Genomic DNA, 21,521 nt, shown 5'->3' with positions numbered 1-21,521 from the left:
GCGGTGCATGGTTTGGAAATGTGTGTGGGTGTTGTTCGCATAAATTATGCTAATGAGGCTGTTAAGTGGCGTTTCCCAGCGCGTAAAAAATGCAGACGACCGTATGTAAATGAAGGGGAGGAGCTTAGTCGACGTATGCAAATTGGGGGCGGGGCATGGTTTGGAAATGCGTGTGGGCGTGGTTTGCATACATTATGCTCGCATACATTATGCTAATGAGGGTGTTAAGGTGGGTTTTCCAGCGCGTAAAAAATGCAGACGACCGTATGTAAATGAAGGGGAGGAGCTTAGTCGACGTATGAAAATTGGGGGCGGTGCATGGTTTGGAAATGTGTGTGGGTGTGGTTTGCATAAATTATGCTAATGAGGCTGTTAAGTGGCGTTTCCCAGCGCGTAAAAAATGCAGACGACCGTATGTAAATGAAGGGGAGGAGCTTAGTCGACGTATGCAAATTGGGGGTGGGGCATGGTTTGGAAATGCGTGTGGGCGTGGTTTGCATACATTATGCTCGCATACATTATGCTAATGAGGGCGTTAAGGTGGGTTTTCCAGCGCGTAAAAAATGCAGACGACCGTATGTAAATGAAGGGGAGGAGCTTAGTCGACATATGCAAATTGGGGGCGGGGCATGGTTTGGAAATGTGTGTGGGCGTGGTTTGCATACATTATGCTCGCATACATTATGCTAATGAGGGTGTTAAGGTAGGTTTCCCAGCGCGTAAAAAATTCAGACGACCGTATGTAAATGAAGGGGAGGAGCTTAGTCGAAGTATGCAAATTGGGGGCGGGCATGGTTTGGAAATGCGTTTGGGTGTGGTTCGCATACATTATGCTCGCATACATTATGCTAATGAGGGTGTTAAGGTAGGTTCCCCAGCGCGTAAAAAATGCAGACGACCGTATGTAAATGAAGGGGAGGAGCTTAGTCGACATATGCAAATTGGGGGCGGGGCATGGTTTGGAAATGCGTGTGGGCGTGGTTTGCATAGATTATGCTCGCATACATCATGCTAATGAGGGTGTTAAGGTGGGTTTCCCAGGGCTTAAAAAATACAGACGACCGTAGTGAGCATTCGTTCCACGAACGCATTCATTCAATGAATGAATGAATAAATAAATAAAGTGCAAACGAACGAGCGAACGAACGAACGCACGTGCACGCACGCACACTTTATTATTTATTCATTCATTCACGCACGCACGCACGCACGCACGCACGCACGCACGCACGCACGCACGCACGCACGCACACTTTATTTTTTAATTAATTCATGAATACAGCCTGCGATATGCGTGAAATCTTGCAAGCACATTCCCACTAGGTCAAGGAACAGATGCCTCCCTTCTCACATTGGCCTGTTATAGCGCCACCAGCGGGTCAACTTTTGCATAACACATTTTTGGAACAAAATGCCTCAAATCATGCATGCAGCTAATTTCAGTAACGTCAAAGAGAGCACTGCCTGCGATCTTGACATTTTGTACTTTTATAGACATTGTTTTCTGGCTTGATGCGAGCCCACAATTGTTTCGAAGGAACAATATTTTCTAGTTGTTGTTGTTGTTGTTGTTGTTGTTGTTCAAGCAATAAAAAGGTATTGCAAGTAAGAAATGACAGAACAATATGTCATGGTGTGAAAGAAAAAGACTGGGTGCTCAGAAGATTAAACAAAATGTGATGAAGGTGCTCTTTGGTAGAGAATTGAAGATGCTAAAGGAAAAAAAGGAAACCAAGGCACTCTTCTTTAAAAATTAAAAAGCCTTTATTATTTTGTGGCTAATTAGTAATTCATATTTCAAAATGAATGGTGGGATAACCCACTCTTTTAGGATGACAACAGCCTTCCTCAGGGTATGTCATGGTGTATTGAAGAATGTTATGTGTAGACTTGTGGAGTCAAAGAATATAGCCTATTCGTCCCCATTTCTTTCCTCAACATTGGAGGCAATGTTTGTTTTTAATTCAATGAAAACAGTCTGGCTATCTGTGTTGTGGTTGTCTGTTTTTATAGGCCTACATGTTTCTTTTTATATGGACCTATTCATTTGTGTCTGAAATAAAGTGGATCAATATATAATATTAAAGCAGTTATGTAAAAGAAAATGCACTACTTTATTTATTATGGGCAAGTAGCCTAAACATAATAATAAAGAAGTGAGCAATATACCAGGAAGTTAATTATACACCTTATCAGGTAAAAAAGAGAATGTACAAACCCATGGGGTGAATAAAACATGTAAAACAAATAGTTCTTTAAGTTACAGAGACATAACTCAAATCTGCAAACATTACAATGGTTTGTTGTACTTTTTTTGAATAACTTGAATTAAGCCCTGCTGCCCTGAGGTGTTGAAGGCTGACAGATCACTGACTGTGCAGTGTGCACAAAAGAAACACATTTGATTTTGATAGATAAAACTGTCCCGTAGATTACATTATACTGCCACCTCGTGGCCAAAATTGGTTACTTTTTTCAACTGTGTAAAGTGCAGAAGAGTGAAAATAAGGACACATTATACTGCATGAAAACAGCTTGTTGCAGTTCACAGACTTTATTTGTATGACAGTTTTGTATGTCAAAGCTTTTAGTAATAAAACCCTGTAAACATATGTTCTATATACATTCACGCATCTCTGATTCTCTGAACAGAAATGTACCCTCTTAAACAAGAAAAATAAGATCATTCATAATTGGAAAACATTTCCACATGATTAAAACCAGACAACTATTCTATTTTCAAAATGTCTGCCTCTAATATTTGACAATTTTACCAATGTTTGACCAGAGGTACTAAAAAAATCTTTAAAGTCACTTTAGAAATGTGCAGATACCATGTATTCACTTTACAGTTGAGTGAGAGAACAATGTTAACATTTAGCTAAACATCTGGGGACCCCCCCCCCCCCCAAAATAATTTGGGGACCCCCCTGGCCTGGGTGTCCCGACCCACAGGTTGAGAACCACTGTTCTAGAGCCATAGAGAATCGTGACCTTGGAATCACAATAGCTCAAAAGTCAACCTCACACAATGTCGCCTCATATTCGTTCTTTTTTTTTTTACACGGTTTGATTTGTTCGGTAGTTAGATAATTGAAAATGTTTATGTGTGGAAGAAGAAGAAAATATATAACCATTCTTAGTTAATGGATGTGGGAACATCTGTGGGAATGGTTACAAACGAATGATTCCAAGGCCATGATGTACTGAAGACTGACAGCGCTGTCAAGAAGTATAATTAAGCAATGATTTTTCAGAGCTAGTGCTCTTGCTCACAAGACGATGATGTTAGGGTGTGGTTGTAGGGGAGGTTGTATCACTTGCTGTTACTTTACATTGTGCTTGCATCGGTCCAATGCACCATTTACCATTCACCACTTTAGTTTTGATAGTGAGCATTAGATACCTTTTATTACTTGACCACAAAAAAGCTATGGGATTGTATGTTGTTGTGCAGTTAAGTGAAAATGAAAATAAACACACAACATGAGCAGTTATAATGTAATAAACATTGAATGTATGTGTGATCAGAGCCACAGGTGGTACAGGGTAAATATCCACCCTGCACATGTGAGCAACAGGGAGCCATTGATTATGACTGACAGAGATACCATGATTCTGGTCCCACGAAATGATTTCTTTGCGACGATCCACTGTTCCAGTCCTTCTCTCACTGGTATGGTATGGCATGAGCATAGACATAAAAAGTAAGGCTGGGACTTTAACTGATTAATTGCGATTAATTAATTACAGAAAATTAACGTGATTAAAAAAATTAACTCATTTTAATCGCACATAGTTTTCGCACCACAGAACCTTCAGTTTCGGGCATACCGATCATAGCGATGCACCAACCAAGAAGAGACAACAAACGCAAAGGGAGAAGTAGCCGATCAGAGCGCTTTGCTTGGCCCAGTGGATGCAAAATTTAGATTAAAAAACCTCACTCGTTGATTCACTCGTACAACAAAAAGTGTTTTACTTGAAAACAATGCTTCTCAGGTCAAATATCGATGTGCGATTAAAATGTGATTAATTGCGATTAATTAATCACAGAGCCTGTAATTAATTAGATTAAAACTTTTAATCGCATCCCAGCCCTAATAAAAAGGTACGGTAGATGCCTCCTCAGACTCTGGGGCGTCTGTATCGCGTGCGCCATTTTAGGGAAGTCAAGCTTCCGAGTGTGTCACAGAAGGGGACTTTCTGTCGGCCAATAAGAGGCAGGTGGGGGTGGGTCTTTTCGTAAACCCAGGTTCGGAGACAGCCAGCAAGTGCAATGCTGTGCCCTCTGGTCTTTTGTTTATTCGAACGCACCCTAGATTCTGAGAAGTCCCGGAAAAGTGGTGCGCTGTGATTGGCCAGTAGTCACTTTGCGTGGCTGCGTGTCTTCCACTGGGATGGCAGCTGCGATATATCTTTTCGTATGCAGTCAGCCTCTAAGAACAGCTGAGCCACCCAATGCTGTGATTTGCCAGTAGTAAGTTTGACTGGCTTGGAGTTGTTGCACGTCGCTCCAATGAACTGCAGCGGCGGATGAGGTATCTAGCTTTTTATATCTATGATGAGAACCATGATATGATCATCAGCAGGTGGAGTGGAAGACCCCGCCCACCTTGACTCCCTGGCCGACAAGGTCGTTGTATTCGGCCACAGCCTTCTCAGTCTGCAGGACCCGGACCTCCACGCCTTTCTGTCTTACAAAGTCCAGAGTGAAGGAGGGGACCTGGAAGATCAGCAGACAGACCATTTCATTTCAATGAAACAATGTAGCTGAGGTAAAGATATTGGTATTTGTGGGAAGGTCAATGCCTCAACATCAATATTAACATAAGACCTCAATGTCATCACAGCAGCCAGTAACGACAGAATATGATTCAACATTTAAGTCTACACAGTTAATCAAAAATGCTTGTCTTAAAGGTGATACACCATGAAATTTCACTTTTCCTATTTTAAAACCTTTTTTTGGGGTCCCACTAGCACCTTCTATCCTCACAAAGTCCCATTTCTGACGGTTGTGTCTTTCTCTGGTTTTGAGAAGGCGAAGGTTAAAAGTATCCCACGGGTTCTCAAAACAGGCTATCCAGATTTGATGCCGATTGTGGCATCATCATTTTTTCAAAAAGATTTTGGGGGGGTGGCGCAGTTCAGGCCAAAGGTGGTACTGCAGCTGAAATGCTCTGAGAGCCATTCAAAAATGAGAGAGGCTCTCTATTCAGGAGTGGTAATTTAGCCTCAAACCTTTTGAAAAACGTTTTTGGGACATAAACAATATGACATAAATACTTTTTAAATGCATGGTGTATCACCTTTAAAGAATATAGAGCAAAACCCCCAAAGAGTGAAGAGATGAATTCCATTACCTGAAGCACCTCGTTCATTCCTCTGCCAATAACCAGTGTGTCGATTCCCTTCTGTAGAATCTCCTCCACATCAGTTGGCTGCACTCCTGGGGTATGCTGGGAGTGTGGGATAAAAATAAAAATGATTTATTTCATTATTCTTTTAATAATACCATATTTACTTATATAAATATTTTACACTTTGTCTATCAGTGTCATGCAACAACAATACAATAGATTAGCTATTAAGTCACACTTTTTTTTATGATTTCTGCCTATGACATCCATCCATCTTCAACCACTTATCCGGAGTCACCATGACCCGCCAGGAGTTCACTTCTGTTGTACCGGCTCATCCACCATAGTCCTTTAATTCTATTGCACATTTATGATTATGTACACAGAAAAAACCTGGAGTTACAACACAGGAGGAGATGCTAAAGTACTGTAAAATAACTGTTACATAACTGACAACATAACTGCCCAGAAGGTAATTAAGCAATATTATGATGTTGTCTAACCCTCATCACATTTCGTATTCCTCATTAATTCCGTACAATTTAAATGTGTGTTTCTTTTAGAGCTATGCTCCTGAAAGGAGCTAAGTTCCAATATCTGGCTTTGTCCGAGACGCGAAGCTTGGCCTAGATCTTTGCACAAAGCACCCAAAGTTTGTTGTACGCCCAGGGTCACAATTGCCAAGCTTTGCGGGATGCTTAATGAAATTAACTCATAAATAGCACCGCTCACTTCACACTAGGTGCGATTTTTTATTCCTTTTTTTCTCCTTTGTGATATGTGAGCAAATGTAATGCCAATAGAACACCATTCATTCACATCCCTTTGAAATAGCTATTTATTTGTTGTAAAGACACAAAATAAATAATAATAAATAACCTTAAAACATTTAGCTAATGGGAAAAGGTTTTGAAAAATAATTTAGAAATTAGAAAATAGAATTTCACAAGGCAAATGAGAAAATACACAGCCAATAATCCATGTTCAGTTGGGAATCTGTGTGTATCCATCCTCTTTTGTGTCTGTCTGTCTGTCTGTCTGTCTGTCTGTCTGTCTGTCTGTCTGACTCACTCACCCGAGTTCCAGTCTCTCTCCAGTCCCATGCACGGCTGCCTCCAGGCCACAGCTTACAGTCCTTGTAGGTGGAGGAGCATCCCTTCACCTTCATCTGGCCCCAGGACAGAGACAAGATCTCTGGCGAGGACATGGTCCAGTTGCACCACCTGCTGGACAGATACGGCGAATAGAGTTGTAGCCAGGTTGTACTTTGTTGTTGTAGCCTCGTTTTGAGCTGACTAGGAACACTGACCATTGATAAAAACCCCTGGCATACAAACAGATTTCAAGCCAAATAGTCAGCTCAAACCCAAAACCATATGCAAAACTGATCAATCGCTTCACTTATTGTCACTTGATCAGTGATCATCATGGCTAGGCTACGTAAATGTTAGCTGGTTGGCTAAACAAGTTACAACCCTGGTGGTAATCAAAATGGAAATGGCCCATATTTAACAAATGTATTTGTGTCAGCCAGGCACCGAAAATAATAAAGTATTAAAAACACTTCAGACTTCAATAAGCACCATAGCTGGATTCAAAAAATCTGGACAGAAGAAAATGCAAGTTACTCACCTCAACAATGACGTCGCTGGTGTCTAGCCACGCCCCCCACAATTAATAACTCAACTCAAGTTATTTCAAATATTTTATTTATATAATATTCAAAGATGAAGACTGACAGTGTACGCAAAAGGTAAAGTAATATCATTTTATCACAAACACATCAAGCAGCCGTTTCGTACAAATATCCAGTTAGCTGTTTCTTACAAATATTGTTTTTAGAAATTCACATATGTCCACAAAAAGTAAATACAACAAACACAACGCTTTTTTTTGTTTGAGATGTTAGCTTAAACAAATGCACAAAAGGAGACCCCACAATATTCGACATCAACCATCATATTTGGAAAATACATGATGCAAGCATGGAAAACTGGTCTCTCTCACACACACATACAGTATACCAATGTAAAGAGTGCACCACATTAGATTGAGTATAAAACGTAGTCATGTAACATGTATTTCACACACAGGGCAACTGGAGTCTACAGCAGGTATTTTAAATGCATTGATATGTTATAAATCTCCCTGAGATTCCCAAGTAAACATCTATGTACAAGTGATAATATGTTAGTAGTTTGACATGAGAAAGAATACAGGCCTCAATACTGTAGGGCCTTTCCACAGCACCATAGAACGGCTAATAAAAGTGTGAAATTGTGTTTCCATTTGTGCACCAACCCCGCATTTATGGATTTACAGTATGGTGCTCAAAACATAGTGTGCCTGTTGGCGAGCTTAATGACATAAGTATTCAATAACCAAATAAAATCAAAGGGCATCCTCAGCATCAGACACCAATGCTACCTGACTAAGCAGCAAACTATGGTTGACTAATCTCTCACTTTTCTCTCTCCATCTCATGGATATTCTCTTGCACACACACACAGACACACGTCTCTTTCCTAGCACTACTTTCGTCATTCAAAAACTCAGGTTCACAGGAAATACCACACACAAAAAGAAAACAGTTGGAAATCTCACCCTGCATGCCAATATAGTACAGAGGATTTAACAGTGTAAAGTACCATGAATTAATTGTTACATTTTGTGGTATTCCCCTTTAACATGGTTTGAAAAATGGCAAAAAATTACATTTTCACAAATAACTAGTAGTGCAACTTGATGTTAGTACCTAGAAAAGTTCTATACAACGTATTAGCTCATGCAGAGTTTTTGCTTGTGCAACTAGTTTAGACAGCAGTTCAGAATCACACCCAGTATCACTGGGTTGTATTGGGGGCAAGTCCCTGTGACATACTAGCATCATGTCCAGGCCAGGGTGTACTAGCATACAAAGCTGCCTCAAGCTAAGGACCAGACACATGGCTTGTATACGGTTGGTTCCTTGGGCTAGTCAACTTCAGTGGATCACTTAGATTTTGACCAAATAGTTGCAAAACAGTGCCAATAACTTAACATTCTGCAGAATGCAGAATCATGGATCTATTCAGAGAACAAATTAAAGCAAAAAAAAAAGAAAGAAATCAGGCAAACTATCTCCCAACACAAAAAGGGTGGAAAATAAAATAAACATCCATAGCAATAACTGTGCAAAAATATTTAAATCCTAAGAATATTTTAGGATAAAAGAAAAAGAGAAAAACAATACATGCTGAAATGCATTTAACATTGTATGACAAAATATTTGGTTTCTGGATATCTCCCCATGTGGGCAACTGCCATCACATATACTGCAATGATTAAGGACAATGGGCAAATCAATCCGTTAATCTCTTCTATTAGTGCTCTGTTATCGGTCCGAGTCCGGTCTTCCTCTAAGGTGGATGTTGCGCTATGCAACATTCACAGAGTCAAGACAGGTCTGTGTCCAACGCTTGGCCAGCAGCCAATCAGACCACTCGATGGCGGACCTCTCCTCCTACTGCAGCCAATCAGACCACTCGATGGCGGACCTCTCCTCCACCTGTAACGTCACTGTTTCCTGGCAACAGAGGAGATAATTCTGGGGGCGAAAAGAAAAAAGATTTTTACACACAATTAGTCTTTGTTTTGAACTATATTATATTATATAAACCCTAATTAGGGCTGTCACAATTATTACATTATCGTCTAATCGTGATTTTTTTTTGACATAATCGTGATTATTTTTCATAATCGTCATAATCGTTTCCATGTTGAAAAATGTTCATATATTTTAAAAAAAGGTAAAAAATAGTGGAAATAGCAGATCTACAAGCTCACAACGCGTCGCATCGCGACGCGTTGTGAGCTTGTAGATCGGCTATTTCCACTATCAATGTTCTTTTTTAAAGTTATACTATGTAACTTTTTTTATAAAACATATCTTAAAATTGTCCTAACTATAAATGGTAAAATGGTAAATGGTGCATTTATATAGCGCTTTTAATCCAAAGCGCTTTACATAGATTGTGCATTACATTCACCCATTCACACACACATTCATACACCGGTGGCGGAGGAAGCCATGCAAGGCACCAACCTACTCACCGGAGGCAACTAGGGGTTCAGAGTCTTGCCCAAGGACCCTTCGACATTAACTCAGGGGGAGCCCGGATTCGAACTGGGAACCCTTCAGGATTTATACCCTTTGTGCTCTAATACCAGTTTCTCTACCCCTGAGCTATGCCGCCCCACTATTAAATCGCTAAAGTTTTAGAACCCCCACTCTGTTAATTTCAGCTCCCAAAGCCTTTTCTTTATATGTGTTCTACTGAGCCCTGGTGGCCGTGACCGGGGCTGTTTTTCCCGGCAAAATTACGTCATATGCATCATTCTGTACACGTGTCTCCCTACCGGCCAATCAAAGCCCAGATCATACACTGCTGAGCTCTTCAGGAAGTACACTGCAGTGTTTACACTGGGCTAGGAGTCTAGCATATAACTCCCCAACCGAGGCTCGTAGAGGGACACGAAAGACCTCTATGGATAGGTCTCGGCGAGGCGAGGCGGACGCGGTGGTCTGAATGCCCGGTCCGCGGCGAAAAACGTCCGAAAAAAGCAGACGCGACCGCGGTTTGCTCTACTGCTACTGACCACTAGTTGAGCAACTTACACAGTATAGCTTTAAGTATAAAGTTGTCAAATATGTCTTCAATTTCTTTGTATATTTAGGTTATGTGTCATCTACCATGTACAACTTCAAAGCCTAAAAGCCAAACAGAAATGTAATTATCAATGACAAAAACACAATTAAATCGTTAATCGCCAATTATTTGAGTGACAATTAATCGTCTTGTAAAATGTCATATCGTGACAGCCCTAACCCTAATGTTCCTATTCTGGGCATGTTATAGTAAATAAGCCAGAAATCTGCAAATATAGGCAGACGTTCTGTGAAAATAGCAGATCTACAAGCACGCATTGTAAATTGGATTCCATAATGAGCCAAGACAGAGGCCAGTGTCTTAAGCAAAGTTTAGACCAAAGATTTTACAATTCTTATAATTTTAAGCTCAATTTATACTTTGTTGTACGACAGTCTAAGTACATAATATTCATAAATAAAAGGTTACATAGTGCCGCTTTAAGCATCTAAACAATGTTGCAAAGACAAAGTCCGATTTACCCCTTAAATACTGTGCCATCAACAGATACTCACTCCAAAACAAAAGCACAGATTTTCTGGGAAACTTCAACAAACATGAATATGATGAAATATAAATTATGTTGCATCATGCCTGTGCTTAGCAGAACATGTAATGATCCATGATGAGTTTTGTAAACCACATATTCAATATAAGTTCCTATTATAATTAAGTTATTACTGTCCTTCTCCACACTCACCCCTCGTCATCATCAAGCTTGTATCCGCCAGAGAAGGTGGCTTTGCACCATCGCTGCCATCTTTTGCAGCTCCAGTGTGGGCAGTGGTAGGACTCCCATTGGGGTTGGCAGGTTTAGCTTTAGACGGCGTCCGTTTCTTCCCATCCACAGTGTCAACCTTCACCTGGCAGAGGTTCTGCAGCAGCCCCATGAAGTCAAACTCCTCTCCTGAACACTCGCCTTGCCTTTTCAGCAACTCAAGCACCTGTTGTACACAACACAGAACAGTAGTTCACAACTGGGTTCCACACTGGGACACACGTTTAACTGTGGCTACAAGATGTAAAATATGCATGTATTCTTTTTGTAGAAAAGAATTGACATTAGAGCAGCTTGGACAATTAAATATTTGTTATTCTACAACTGCTGTTGTCCTGCTCCTGTGATGCACCAGGCTTGCCCTGTTTTGCTGAGGTGAAGCAGTAGACTCCCTTTCTTCTCATGTATTGCTTTTGTGTTTCTCTCTTAATCATTGTGAAATAGAGCCACTTGTGACAACACATAAAAAGAAACGTGGCCCGGGTGGGAAATCATCACTATCTACTTAAAACGTGGCTGACGATGTGTCTATTGAACCAGCCACACTGGCAGTCAACCATCATTCATTGGGCGGTCCTGCTGTAAATCCCATTTGGTATGTAAAACGTTGTAAGCGTGTGTGGTGAACTGTAAAGTCATACGAGCCACTGTGGCCTGTGTACACAGTAACGCCTGGATTTCTGCCCTGAAAGCGACACTGAGTAATTACGCGTGTTTCCTAAACCCACCAGGCTTGAGCTAAGACCCTCCTCGCGGAAACGCCTCTCTCAATAAGTTTCCGCGAGGCGGGACTTAACTCAAGCCTGGTGGGTTTAGGAAACACGCAGTAATTACACAGCCCATGTGTCCTGATTTTTAATCACTTTTAATCTGGTGTCCGTATTTTTGAGCATGTCATTATAAGTCGGTGACGTTTTTCAAATTTTATATTTTTTATTCATTTGTTTGCTTATAATCTGAGTGTTCTCGAATAAAGATTTAATCAAATCTATGTTTTTGGCGTGAAGATTTTGCACGTGGATACACAGACACACACCTTCATGTACTTGTAGGACTTGAGTTCGCTGAGGTTCTCCTGCAGGTAGAGCACGTACATGGCGAGGTCGTCCCATTGGCCGCCAGGGTGGGGCAGAACGTCCACAGTGGGCAGCAATTCGTACATTTTCAGGAAACTTGCGTAAGAATGGCAAAAGAGTGGACGGAAGCTGGCATAGATGACCACAGGGACGAGCGTAAGGTACACCACCAAGTTGACCAGGCTGAACATCAGAATCAAACAAAAGAGAAAGATCATAATTTCAACATCACCGTATATATCATATTGTTTGATTTTTAAACACTTTCAATCTTTTTCCTTTTCAATTTATTTTTTCAACATGTTTAATTAAAGTAGTAGTTCACCCCCAAAATTACCTTTTTTCTATTGATTAGTCACGCCATGGAGAGTAGAGTTATTTTTTGGTTTTTGTCACATTCCTAAGACAAAAATTTAATTCGAGTAGATTTACCCCCATTGATTCCGGATGGGGACCCGTTTCGAAACGGGTCCCCATCTGGAACGAATGGGGGTATATGTATTGTTATCATCACATTTTTGTCTTAGGAATGCGACAAAAAACTAAAAAATATTATTGAACTCTACTCTCCATGGCGTGACTAATCAATAGAAAAAAAGTCATTTTGGGGGTGAACTACTCCTTTAAAACTAATTTTGGGAGGGTGACTTGAAATATCACATGAGCAAGAAGACCCCAGACGAAAATGTTCAAACATTTGCAAAAATGCGCTAAAAGAACTAGCCTTAAAATGAGCAATTCTTCGCATTTTCCAAAAATGATAAAATAGGTCTCAAGTACCTGAGCAATGAGAAGACCCCGACAGCGATGAGCTTGCACTGGACCTTTTCGGGAACGGTGGAGTCGTTGACGAGCAGTCCGGTGCGCAGCGTGCATCCAAACTCATCGGTGACTGAGGCCAACTGGAGGTAGTAGCCCAGGTAGACACAGGCACACAGGAGGGTCAGCAGGGTCAGGCCACGACACAGCAGGTATCGAACCAGCAACACCCGCGAAAAACGCTTGGTCTTCAGGTAGTTCTCCATCAGGGGGTACATGAAGCAACCCTCAGTAGGGTCACTGGCCACAAGAGGGCAGGAGGGAGATGGAGTAAATTGTAAATGGTAAATGGTGCATTTATATAGAGCCTTTATCAAAGGCGCTTTACAGAGCTTGTGCATTACATTCACCCATTCACACACACACACATTCATACACCGATGGCTGAGGAAACCATGCAAGGCACCAACCTGGTCACCGGGAGCAACTAGGGCTCACTCTTCGACACTAACTCTGGTGGAGCCCGGGATCGAACTCTGTGTTCTAATGTTTATCTACCCCTGAGCCACTGCCACCCGTGTATTTGAAGAAAACACAATTTGGCATTCTCTGTCATATTTCTGTTATGACTAACTTTACAAATACAATGTTCTTTTAAACAATAGAATATAGAAAGTGTGAAAAGCGAAACACAAAAAGTGTGATTCAGGGGTCTTACCTAGGGCTGTCACGATTATGATATTTTACATGACGATTAATTGTCACTAAAATAATTGCGATTAACGATTTAATTGTCTTTTTGATGTTGACAATCACGTTTCTGTTTGGCTTTTAGGCTTTGAAGTTGCACATGGTAGATATGACACATAACCTAAATATAGAAAGAAATTACTGACATATTTGACAACTTTATACTTAAAATCACACCCGTGTGAACTGAGCGGTGGTCGTGGAGGCTGTGCAACAGCACTACTGAGTGGGTGCAGCGGGGTTAGTGTGCTTTACAATGCTGTAGTTTCTTCACACACTCTAATTTATTTGACCCTAAAACATTCAGTTTGTTAATAATAATACTTGACCACACATGCTGACCCACCCTTCCCCCCTGTGTGTGTGTGTGTGTGTGTGTGTGTGTGTGTGTGTGTGTGTGTGTGTGTGTGTGTGTGTGTGTGTGTGTGTGAGAACAACAGCGCCCCTCCCTTAACATGTGTGGTCAGAAAAGGTACTGCAGGCTTGAGGCTACATACACGGCCGGACGGCCGGACGGACGGACGCATACACACACGGCCACGTATAGGAGACGGTGTGACCACCGCTCAAAAAAGAACATTGATAGTGGAAATAGCCGATCTACAAGCTCACAAAATGCGACGCGTTGTGAGCTTGTAGATCTGCTATTTCCACTATTTTTGACATTTTTCTTAGACATGAACGTTTTTCCAACATGGAAACGATTATGACGATTATGAAAGATAATCGCGATCATGTCAGATAATCGCGATTAGACGATTATGTAATAATTGTGACAGCCCTAGTCTTACCTGTCTAAGTGCGAGCTTGTAGATCTGCTATTTTTGAAAAATCGTGAAAATGAGTGCAAGTCTTTGAATATCTTTGACCCGATCTTTGACCCGACTTCTAAATCCTTCCTCTAAATCATGCTGTTCTCAAACCTTTTCTTGTCAAGGACCCCCAAAATTACAGGTATTTGGCCACGGACCCCCCATCTCAAAATATGTTGTCCCAGGGACCACCCAGAAGTAAATATTTGAGTTACAAATGTTCGCTTTTAAGTAGATATATTGAAAGACTTGGCAAAAAAAATCATGATTTTTCAAAAAATAGCAGATCTACAAGCTCGCAGCGCGGCACTCGGTGCCGCGCTGTGAGCTTGTATATCTGCTATTTTTCAATAGTTAAAGCAGTCAATAATCCTAGGCCTAAATGGGCCAATAGATATAGAAAGTGTGAAAAGCGAAACACACAAAAAGTGTGATTCAGGGGTCTTACCTGTCTAAAGAGGCAGTGGACAGGCTTGTGGTGGCCATGCGTTTGGCCAGGTTGACGGCCCGGTTGTAGCAGCAGTCCAGTTGTTCCATGATGAAGCCCAGGTCAGACTGCAGGATAGGAGCGGTGGAGAACCTCCAGAACAGAGCCGGGCCGTACATCATCACCGCCACCAGAAGCAGGATGTAGGGAAAGAACTGACAGGATAGTGGGGCCGAGGAAAGAGGGGTAGGCTGGGATTACTGGGGGAATTCAATACTGTACGTGATCAGGGTTCCCCAAAATTAGTTTTCCCCCAAGGGCCGAATCATGTCTAGGGTACCAAGCCGAGGGCCACAACATTGCTGGGGGGCGACGGTGGCGTTCCCACGACAGTTCAGATATCGTCGTTGTCGGGTGAAAATCTTGTATATCCAAAAAACGTTCGTTTTGCATTTATCATTTTAAAAATGATTTAAACTAGTGAAAACAGCCGATCTACAAGCACACAACGCCCGTTGTATGCTTGTAGATCTGCTGTTTTCACTACTTTTGTGCAACGGCCTTGTATGATTTGCGAAAGAACGTACACAACTACACATTTGGAGATACGAGATTTCCACCCAACAACGACTATATACTAGTGTTGTTGCTGCTCTTATACCACCATTATTACTGGGGTTGGTGGGGGCCAGACAGTAGCCCCCCGCGGGCCGCAAATGGCCCGCGGACCGCCTATTTGGGAACCCTGGTTTACTGTTTCTGATCATTTACTTCTGTCCCACCTTGAGATTCTGTTGGCAGATTATAAAGTTACACCTTGTCAGTGTTACTGAGTTTCTGTTTCAAGGAACAGGTTGTGGTCTCTTCATTTCCTGTCACAATGCTGATGTTCACAGACACCGCAACGGGAAATAAACATTACTAATTTAAGACTAATTTTATTTTGTCAAGTGTGGAAAAAGTCTACACCACCTCCTTCACTACAGCACACTATCAAGCATTGTAAAAAAAAAAAAAAAAAAAAAAAACCCTACCTGATTAACATGCCTGAAATATGTAAGAATTGTGAAATTTCATTTTGTCAAAAACTGTTACTTTTCAGGAGTTAAATTCCTAAGATAACCTGATGAAGGTCTAAACCAGGGGTGCCCAAAATGTAGATTGTGATCTACCAGTAGATCACAAAGGCTGTGCAGGTAGATCACATGAGATGCCCCTAAAATAGAATTTAAATATAAAGAAACAAATTTATAAACAAAAATCACAAAACCCCTATTTTTTGCAACTACCACTTGAATTAAGGTGACATGATTGATTGACATCAAAAATGACCTGTCAGTTACCTTCATGGTTTCTAAAGGCTACTAAAAGTAGCTCTCAAGTCAAAAAAGTGTGGGGACCCCTGGTCTAAACAGACCGGAACGTTGTTATTCCCATTGAAGCTTTATTCATTGCATTTGAAGACAGTATGAAGGAGCTTTCTCTTTCAGGATTCAAATGCCAAAATAGCAAACGAGGCAGATCAAAAAGCTCAAAACGCGGCGCGGCGCAAACTTTTTATGCTTTTGTGCAACGCTTTAGTATGATTAGGGCGTTAATTCACAAAAAAAAAGACAAAAGGTTAGAATATAGAGAAAGGAGGTTTCTGCCCGAACAGTGACTATATTACTGTATTGCATTAAAGAGGTGGTGCCATAGTTTTGTACTTTTTCTGTTTTTCATGTGTCTAGGAGGTTGAAAGTACTTCATTAGACCCCCTGATGTGTTTTTTTTTTTTTTTTTTTGGGAGAAATTATGTATTCTCTTAGTATTTGTTTGTTTTCTCTTGGAGGCTGCCTTGTGGCCAAAAGTGTCAGTTAAAAAACACAGATACTAAGGGTGTCACAGTATCAACTCCTCCCCAGTTGCCATTCACCCAACACTGTGGGGTGTGGCTATATCAGCTGGGTCACCACCCACCATGCCATCCATGCATACTTAATGAACTGGGGGTGTGGCCACATAAAAACCCAATTTTAACTCTTTCTGTATACTTTTTTGGAAAAAATCTTCCTCCTAGTATAATCATAATACCTGATAATCATGTTTTAGAGGGGGGGGGGGAAATCATGGCACCACCTCTTTAATTCTGTATGAAGGCCACAGATCTGTGTCACTCAGTATCTTGTGGATGAGCAGATTGTTTTGGAACAGATTATAGGATGACGCAGGGTTTCATACAGGAGGAATAAGCCCCGTCATCCCAGCTCACAGGTGACTTTGCAGTATAATTACTCAACCTTGCGCAAGATGGACAGCAAAGTGCTCACTGCTAGCTGGAAGTACTGAGGCGCTCATCCAGAATTCATAGAGAGCACATTTATATTGCTGTTGGGCAAAAAACCTTTTATCTCCACATTGAAACTTTTCATGATTTTTTCCTGTGAATGAATGCCCTATACTTTGTCATACATTACAAAAGGGTCATGCAAAAGTAGCCCAGAGGTGAAAAAAGAAACTTCTGGGGATTAGATAAGAGGTAGTAGATCTGCCATTTTCTGAACATGTTTGAAAGTGGAAGTAAAAGGTGTTGTCTGTGATTGTCTGTATTATTTAAAATCTTGTGACTACATAAGAAATACATTGGAACACAAGTTCTTACTTCCATTTCCAAAGTCAAAGTTTGGACATGGTTTCCACCCTACAATTACTTGTTTTCCCTACAGATAACGTTTACAGGTTGCAAGAGGCCTGTCTCATATGATATCAAAGACCACAACATTACAGAAACACTACAAAAATATGTTTTAAAACGGACAAAAGATGACAGAAAAATAACTTTATTCAACAAAAACAATGACAAATATCATCATATCTTTCCTACATGGAAAATCCTTTGATAACTTAGTTTGCGGGTTGGGAGCAGATCAGTGAAAGTTGTATCGTACAGCATCACCTGGTAACTATGGTAACATTCCTCCCCTGGTCGCTATGGTTACTGGCTGTTTAACTGGGAGAGGGCGACAGAATTGCTCTGCACACACACACACACACACACACACACACACACACACACACACACACACACACACACACACACACACACACACACACACACACACACACACACACACACACACACACACACACACACACACACACACAGGTCCCCCCCTCTTTCTTCCCAGGCTTTAAACAGCCATAACTTCAGTTCCCAACATGCTACTGGTCTCAGTAAAATGAAAGAGAGCATTGCCTGGGACCTTGACACTTTTACTATTATTTTTTGGGGTTGGAAGCGAGCCCACACTGTTTCGAAGGAACAGTATTTCTAGTAGGACTTGTTATTGCATTGGGTTCCGCCCTCTGTTCAACTCAGTGAGTTGAGAATGGAAACACTGCCCTCATGTGGATTCTTTCATATCACACTGTAACACTGTTAGTGAACAAAGACTCGGTGGGAACGATTCCTGTCACAATATAGAGCCGTTTAACACTGTTACTGAACAAACACTCTATAGCAATGATTACTGTGACAACGTGGAGCAGTTTAACCCTGTTAGTGAACACACATACTGTATATAGATGAGTGATTCCTACCTCGAGGCAGCAGCAGCGCACACAGACTGGTGCACTGCACTTCCTGGTGTGTCAGGTGAGTGACTGGGGGAGAATTCCTTGGCTACAGCGCCGTCTATGGATGGGGACCTACTGATAGGTTCTAGAGGCATGCAGTCTACCGCACTTCCAGGGGGTTGGGGGGGGCAGCGGCCTTTGGCCGCTGCCTGGGCTCGCAAGTCCGGCTTGGTGCCGTCCCCCCACCTCGGCGCCTGACTCTGGCTGGAGCTTTACAAAAAAAAAAAGCCAGCTGCTGAGCTGACCTGCGCAGCGTGCGTGCGTTCGTTCAGTGCAATGTGAATGCATGTGACTTAGGAAGATAGATAGATAGATACGTAATAAACATGATTTGGTACAAGCTCAACTAAAAGGAGATCCTAGTAATGTTTTTGGCTTATTTCCACAGGGAAGTCATTCACGAATGAACTAATTATAGATATAGGACTGTCATAGGTATACAGTGTCATTGACAGTACAGTTCACTGGTACAAGCTCAACTAAAAGGTGATCCTAGAAAAGACTAAGTCAGGGGGAAAAAAGGGGGAAACAATTTAAAAACTAAAACAATAAAAACAGCCGATCTACAAGGCTGCATGTGGGCTTGTGGATCAGCTGTTTTGGGTAAATGTGGGTTATTTATCTAATGCGATAGGCAATATCTATTTATTTATTTACTTCCCGACTATGTTTCCGAGACTGATTATTTATTTATTTATTTATTTATTTATTTATAAATAGCTCAGGGGGTCCCCGGGACCTCCAGAGAACCAGGGACCACCTTTTGCATCCCAAACCCGAGTAGAGACACCCATCTGGGCCACTTTCCGCCCAGCACCAGCATACTCGACCACCTCCGGAGCTCCATGGCCGGGGGGGCAGCGCCGTCGCCGGCCTGCCCCACCGAGAGTGCCCCCCAGGTCGGCCTCGAGCGGCGAGGGGCCGCGCCGGCCCCTGGGCCCTGGAGCTCCGAGCTCCAGGCTCGTCATAGGGGGTGGATTGAGATTCCAGGGGGCGGATTGAGTCATTCTCATACTATCCAATAGCATCCCTCACACAATCCGCCCCCCTAATCTGTGGTCTGCAGACAAACCCACTTGTAAAATCACGCAAATCGCTACGCAGTCAGTATATATTAGGGAGTCTTACTGGTTTAATTATTTATTTATCTATTTATTTATTTACTTCCCGACTATGTTTCCGAGACTGATTATTTATTTATTTATTTCCCGACTGTTTCCGAGACTGATTATTTATGTAATTAATTATTTATTTATTTCCGCCCTGGACTCCGCCCCCCCCCCCCCCCCCCAGGCGTCTGCCTATCGATCGGCTGGGCTTTAAAGAGCCATAACTCCGCTTTGCAGCGTGCTACCGTCTCCAAACTCGCTGTCTGGCTTCTCGTGTTACTGGTATTAAATAACACATACAAGCTCACGGAAGCTCCATCCAACTTCTGCGCAATGCATTATGGGATGTTGGAAAGTTGTGGATACTAGCAACAGAGTATTTATTTAAATAAATAAATAAATAAATAAATAAATAATGAATGAACGAACACATGAATAAATAAATAAAAAAAGAAAGTGTGTGTGCATGTGTGCGTAACTACTGCCTCCTCGTTAAGAACCCCACACATTTAGGCAAATTCTTTCTTTCTTTCTTTCTTTCTTTCTGTCTTTCTTTCTTTCTTTCTTTCTTTCTTTCTTTCTTTCCTTCCTTCCTTCCTTCCTTCCTTCCTGCCTGTAAATGAGGCCGCATGACAAGCGTTCTCGTCACCGCGCTGACGTGCTAATTACACGCAAATACAAGGGGTGGAGTCGAACTTAACGAGTGGGCGTGGTTTCAACTACAAGCTCACAACGCGTCGCATCAAGACGCGTTGTGAGCTTGTAGATCTGCTATTAACGAGTGGGCGTGGTTTCAACAAGAGGGAGGAGTCTGACTTAACGAGGGGCCTAACGTAATGAGTTTTGTGGGCGTCGCACGCATTAATTATGTAAATTAAGCCGACTTATGCAAATGGGGGGGGCAGGGCATGGTTTGGAAATGCGTGTGGGTGTGTGGGCGTGGTGCGTGCGTGCGTGCGTGCGTGCGTGCGTGCCTCAATTAATTAATTAATTAATTAATTAATTGCCTCCTTGTTAAGAACCCCGTAAATTTAGGCAAATTCTTTCTTTCTTTCTTTCTTTCTTTCTTTCTTTCTTTCTTTCTTTCTTTCTTTCTTTCTTTCTTCTTCCTTCCTTCCTTCCTTCCTTCCTTCCTTCCTTCCTTCCTTCCTTCCTTCAATAAATAAATAAATAATTATGTTAATGAGGTTGGGGGCGTGGTCTGCGGTAATTATGTTATTGAGGGGCGTGGTCTGCGTTAATTATGTTAATGAGCAAAAAAAAGGAAAAGTAGTGGTCTGCGTTAATTATGTTAATGAGACTGCACAACATGCATTTGACGCACGTGTCTTGTTGCTAATTACACACGAATGCAGGGGGCGGAGCTAATTAGCCTAATTATTCAAAGTGGGGGGCGTGGTCTGCATTAATTATGCAAATGAGACGCACGCGTCTCATTTACATATTATTATGTAAATGAGGCTGCATTAATTATGTAAATGAGGCTGTTAAGTGGCGTTTCCCAGCGCGTAAAAAATGCAGACGGCCGTATGTAAATGAAGGGGAGGAGCTTAGTCGAAGTATGCAAATTGGGGGCGGTGCATGGTTTGGAAATGCGTGTGGGCGTGGTTTGCATACATTATGCTCGCATACATTATGCTAATGAGGGTGTTAAGGTAGGTTCCCCAGCGCGTAAAAAATGCAGACGACCGTATGTAAATGAAGGGGAGGAGCTTAGTCGACATATGCAAATTGGGGGCGGGGCATGGTTTGGAAATGCGTGTGGGCGTGGTTTGCATACATTATGCTCGCATACATTATGCTAATGAGGGCGTTAAGGTGGGTTTTCCAGCGCGTAAAAAATGCAGACGACCGTATGTAAATGAAGGGGAGGAGCTTAGTCGACGTATGAAAATTGGGGGCGGTGCATGGTTTGGAAATGTGTGTGGGTGTTGTTCGCATAAATTATGCTAATGAGGCTGTTAAGTGGCGTTTCCCAGCGCGTAAAAAATGCAGACGACCGTATGTAAATGAAGGGGAGGAGCTTAGTCGACGTATGCAAATTGGGGGCGGGGCATGGTTTGGAAATGCGTGTGGGCGTGGTTTGCATACATTATGCTCGCATACATTATGCTAATGAGGGTGTTAAGGTGGGTTTTCCAGCG

The 21,521-nt window shown here is 41.9% G+C and overlaps 2 protein-coding genes across 2 annotated transcripts; both read right to left on the bottom strand.

Moving 5' to 3' along the window:
• Positions 1-4,585: 4,585 nt before the first annotated feature.
• Positions 4,586-6,570, bottom strand: LOC308290362 (mth938 domain-containing protein-like; the record flags this gene model as incomplete). The annotated part of the gene is made up of 3 exons (XM_080732163.1): positions 4,586-4,726; positions 5,367-5,462; positions 6,439-6,570. 3 exons carry the CDS (start codon positions 6,568-6,570, stop codon positions 4,586-4,588), a joined length of 369 nt encoding a protein of 122 aa, XP_080588289.1.
• Positions 6,571-8,878: 2,308 nt separating this feature from the next.
• LOC308290183 (pannexin-1-like) lies at positions 8,879-16,002 on the bottom strand (the record flags this gene model as incomplete). Its single annotated transcript, XM_080731958.1, has 6 exons — positions 8,879-8,949; positions 10,752-10,995; positions 11,866-12,088; positions 12,686-12,964; positions 14,675-14,868; positions 15,997-16,002. 6 exons carry the CDS (start codon positions 16,000-16,002, stop codon positions 8,879-8,881), a joined length of 1,017 nt encoding a protein of 338 aa, XP_080588084.1.
• Between the last annotated feature and the right edge of the window lie 5,519 nt (positions 16,003-21,521).

Source organism: Nannobrachium achirus, assembly GCF_963921795.1.
Source record: "Nannobrachium achirus genome assembly, chromosome: 8".
Lineage (NCBI taxonomy): Eukaryota > Metazoa > Chordata > Actinopteri > Myctophiformes > Myctophidae > Nannobrachium > Nannobrachium achirus.
This window is presented reverse-complemented; position numbering and strand designations above follow the sequence as displayed.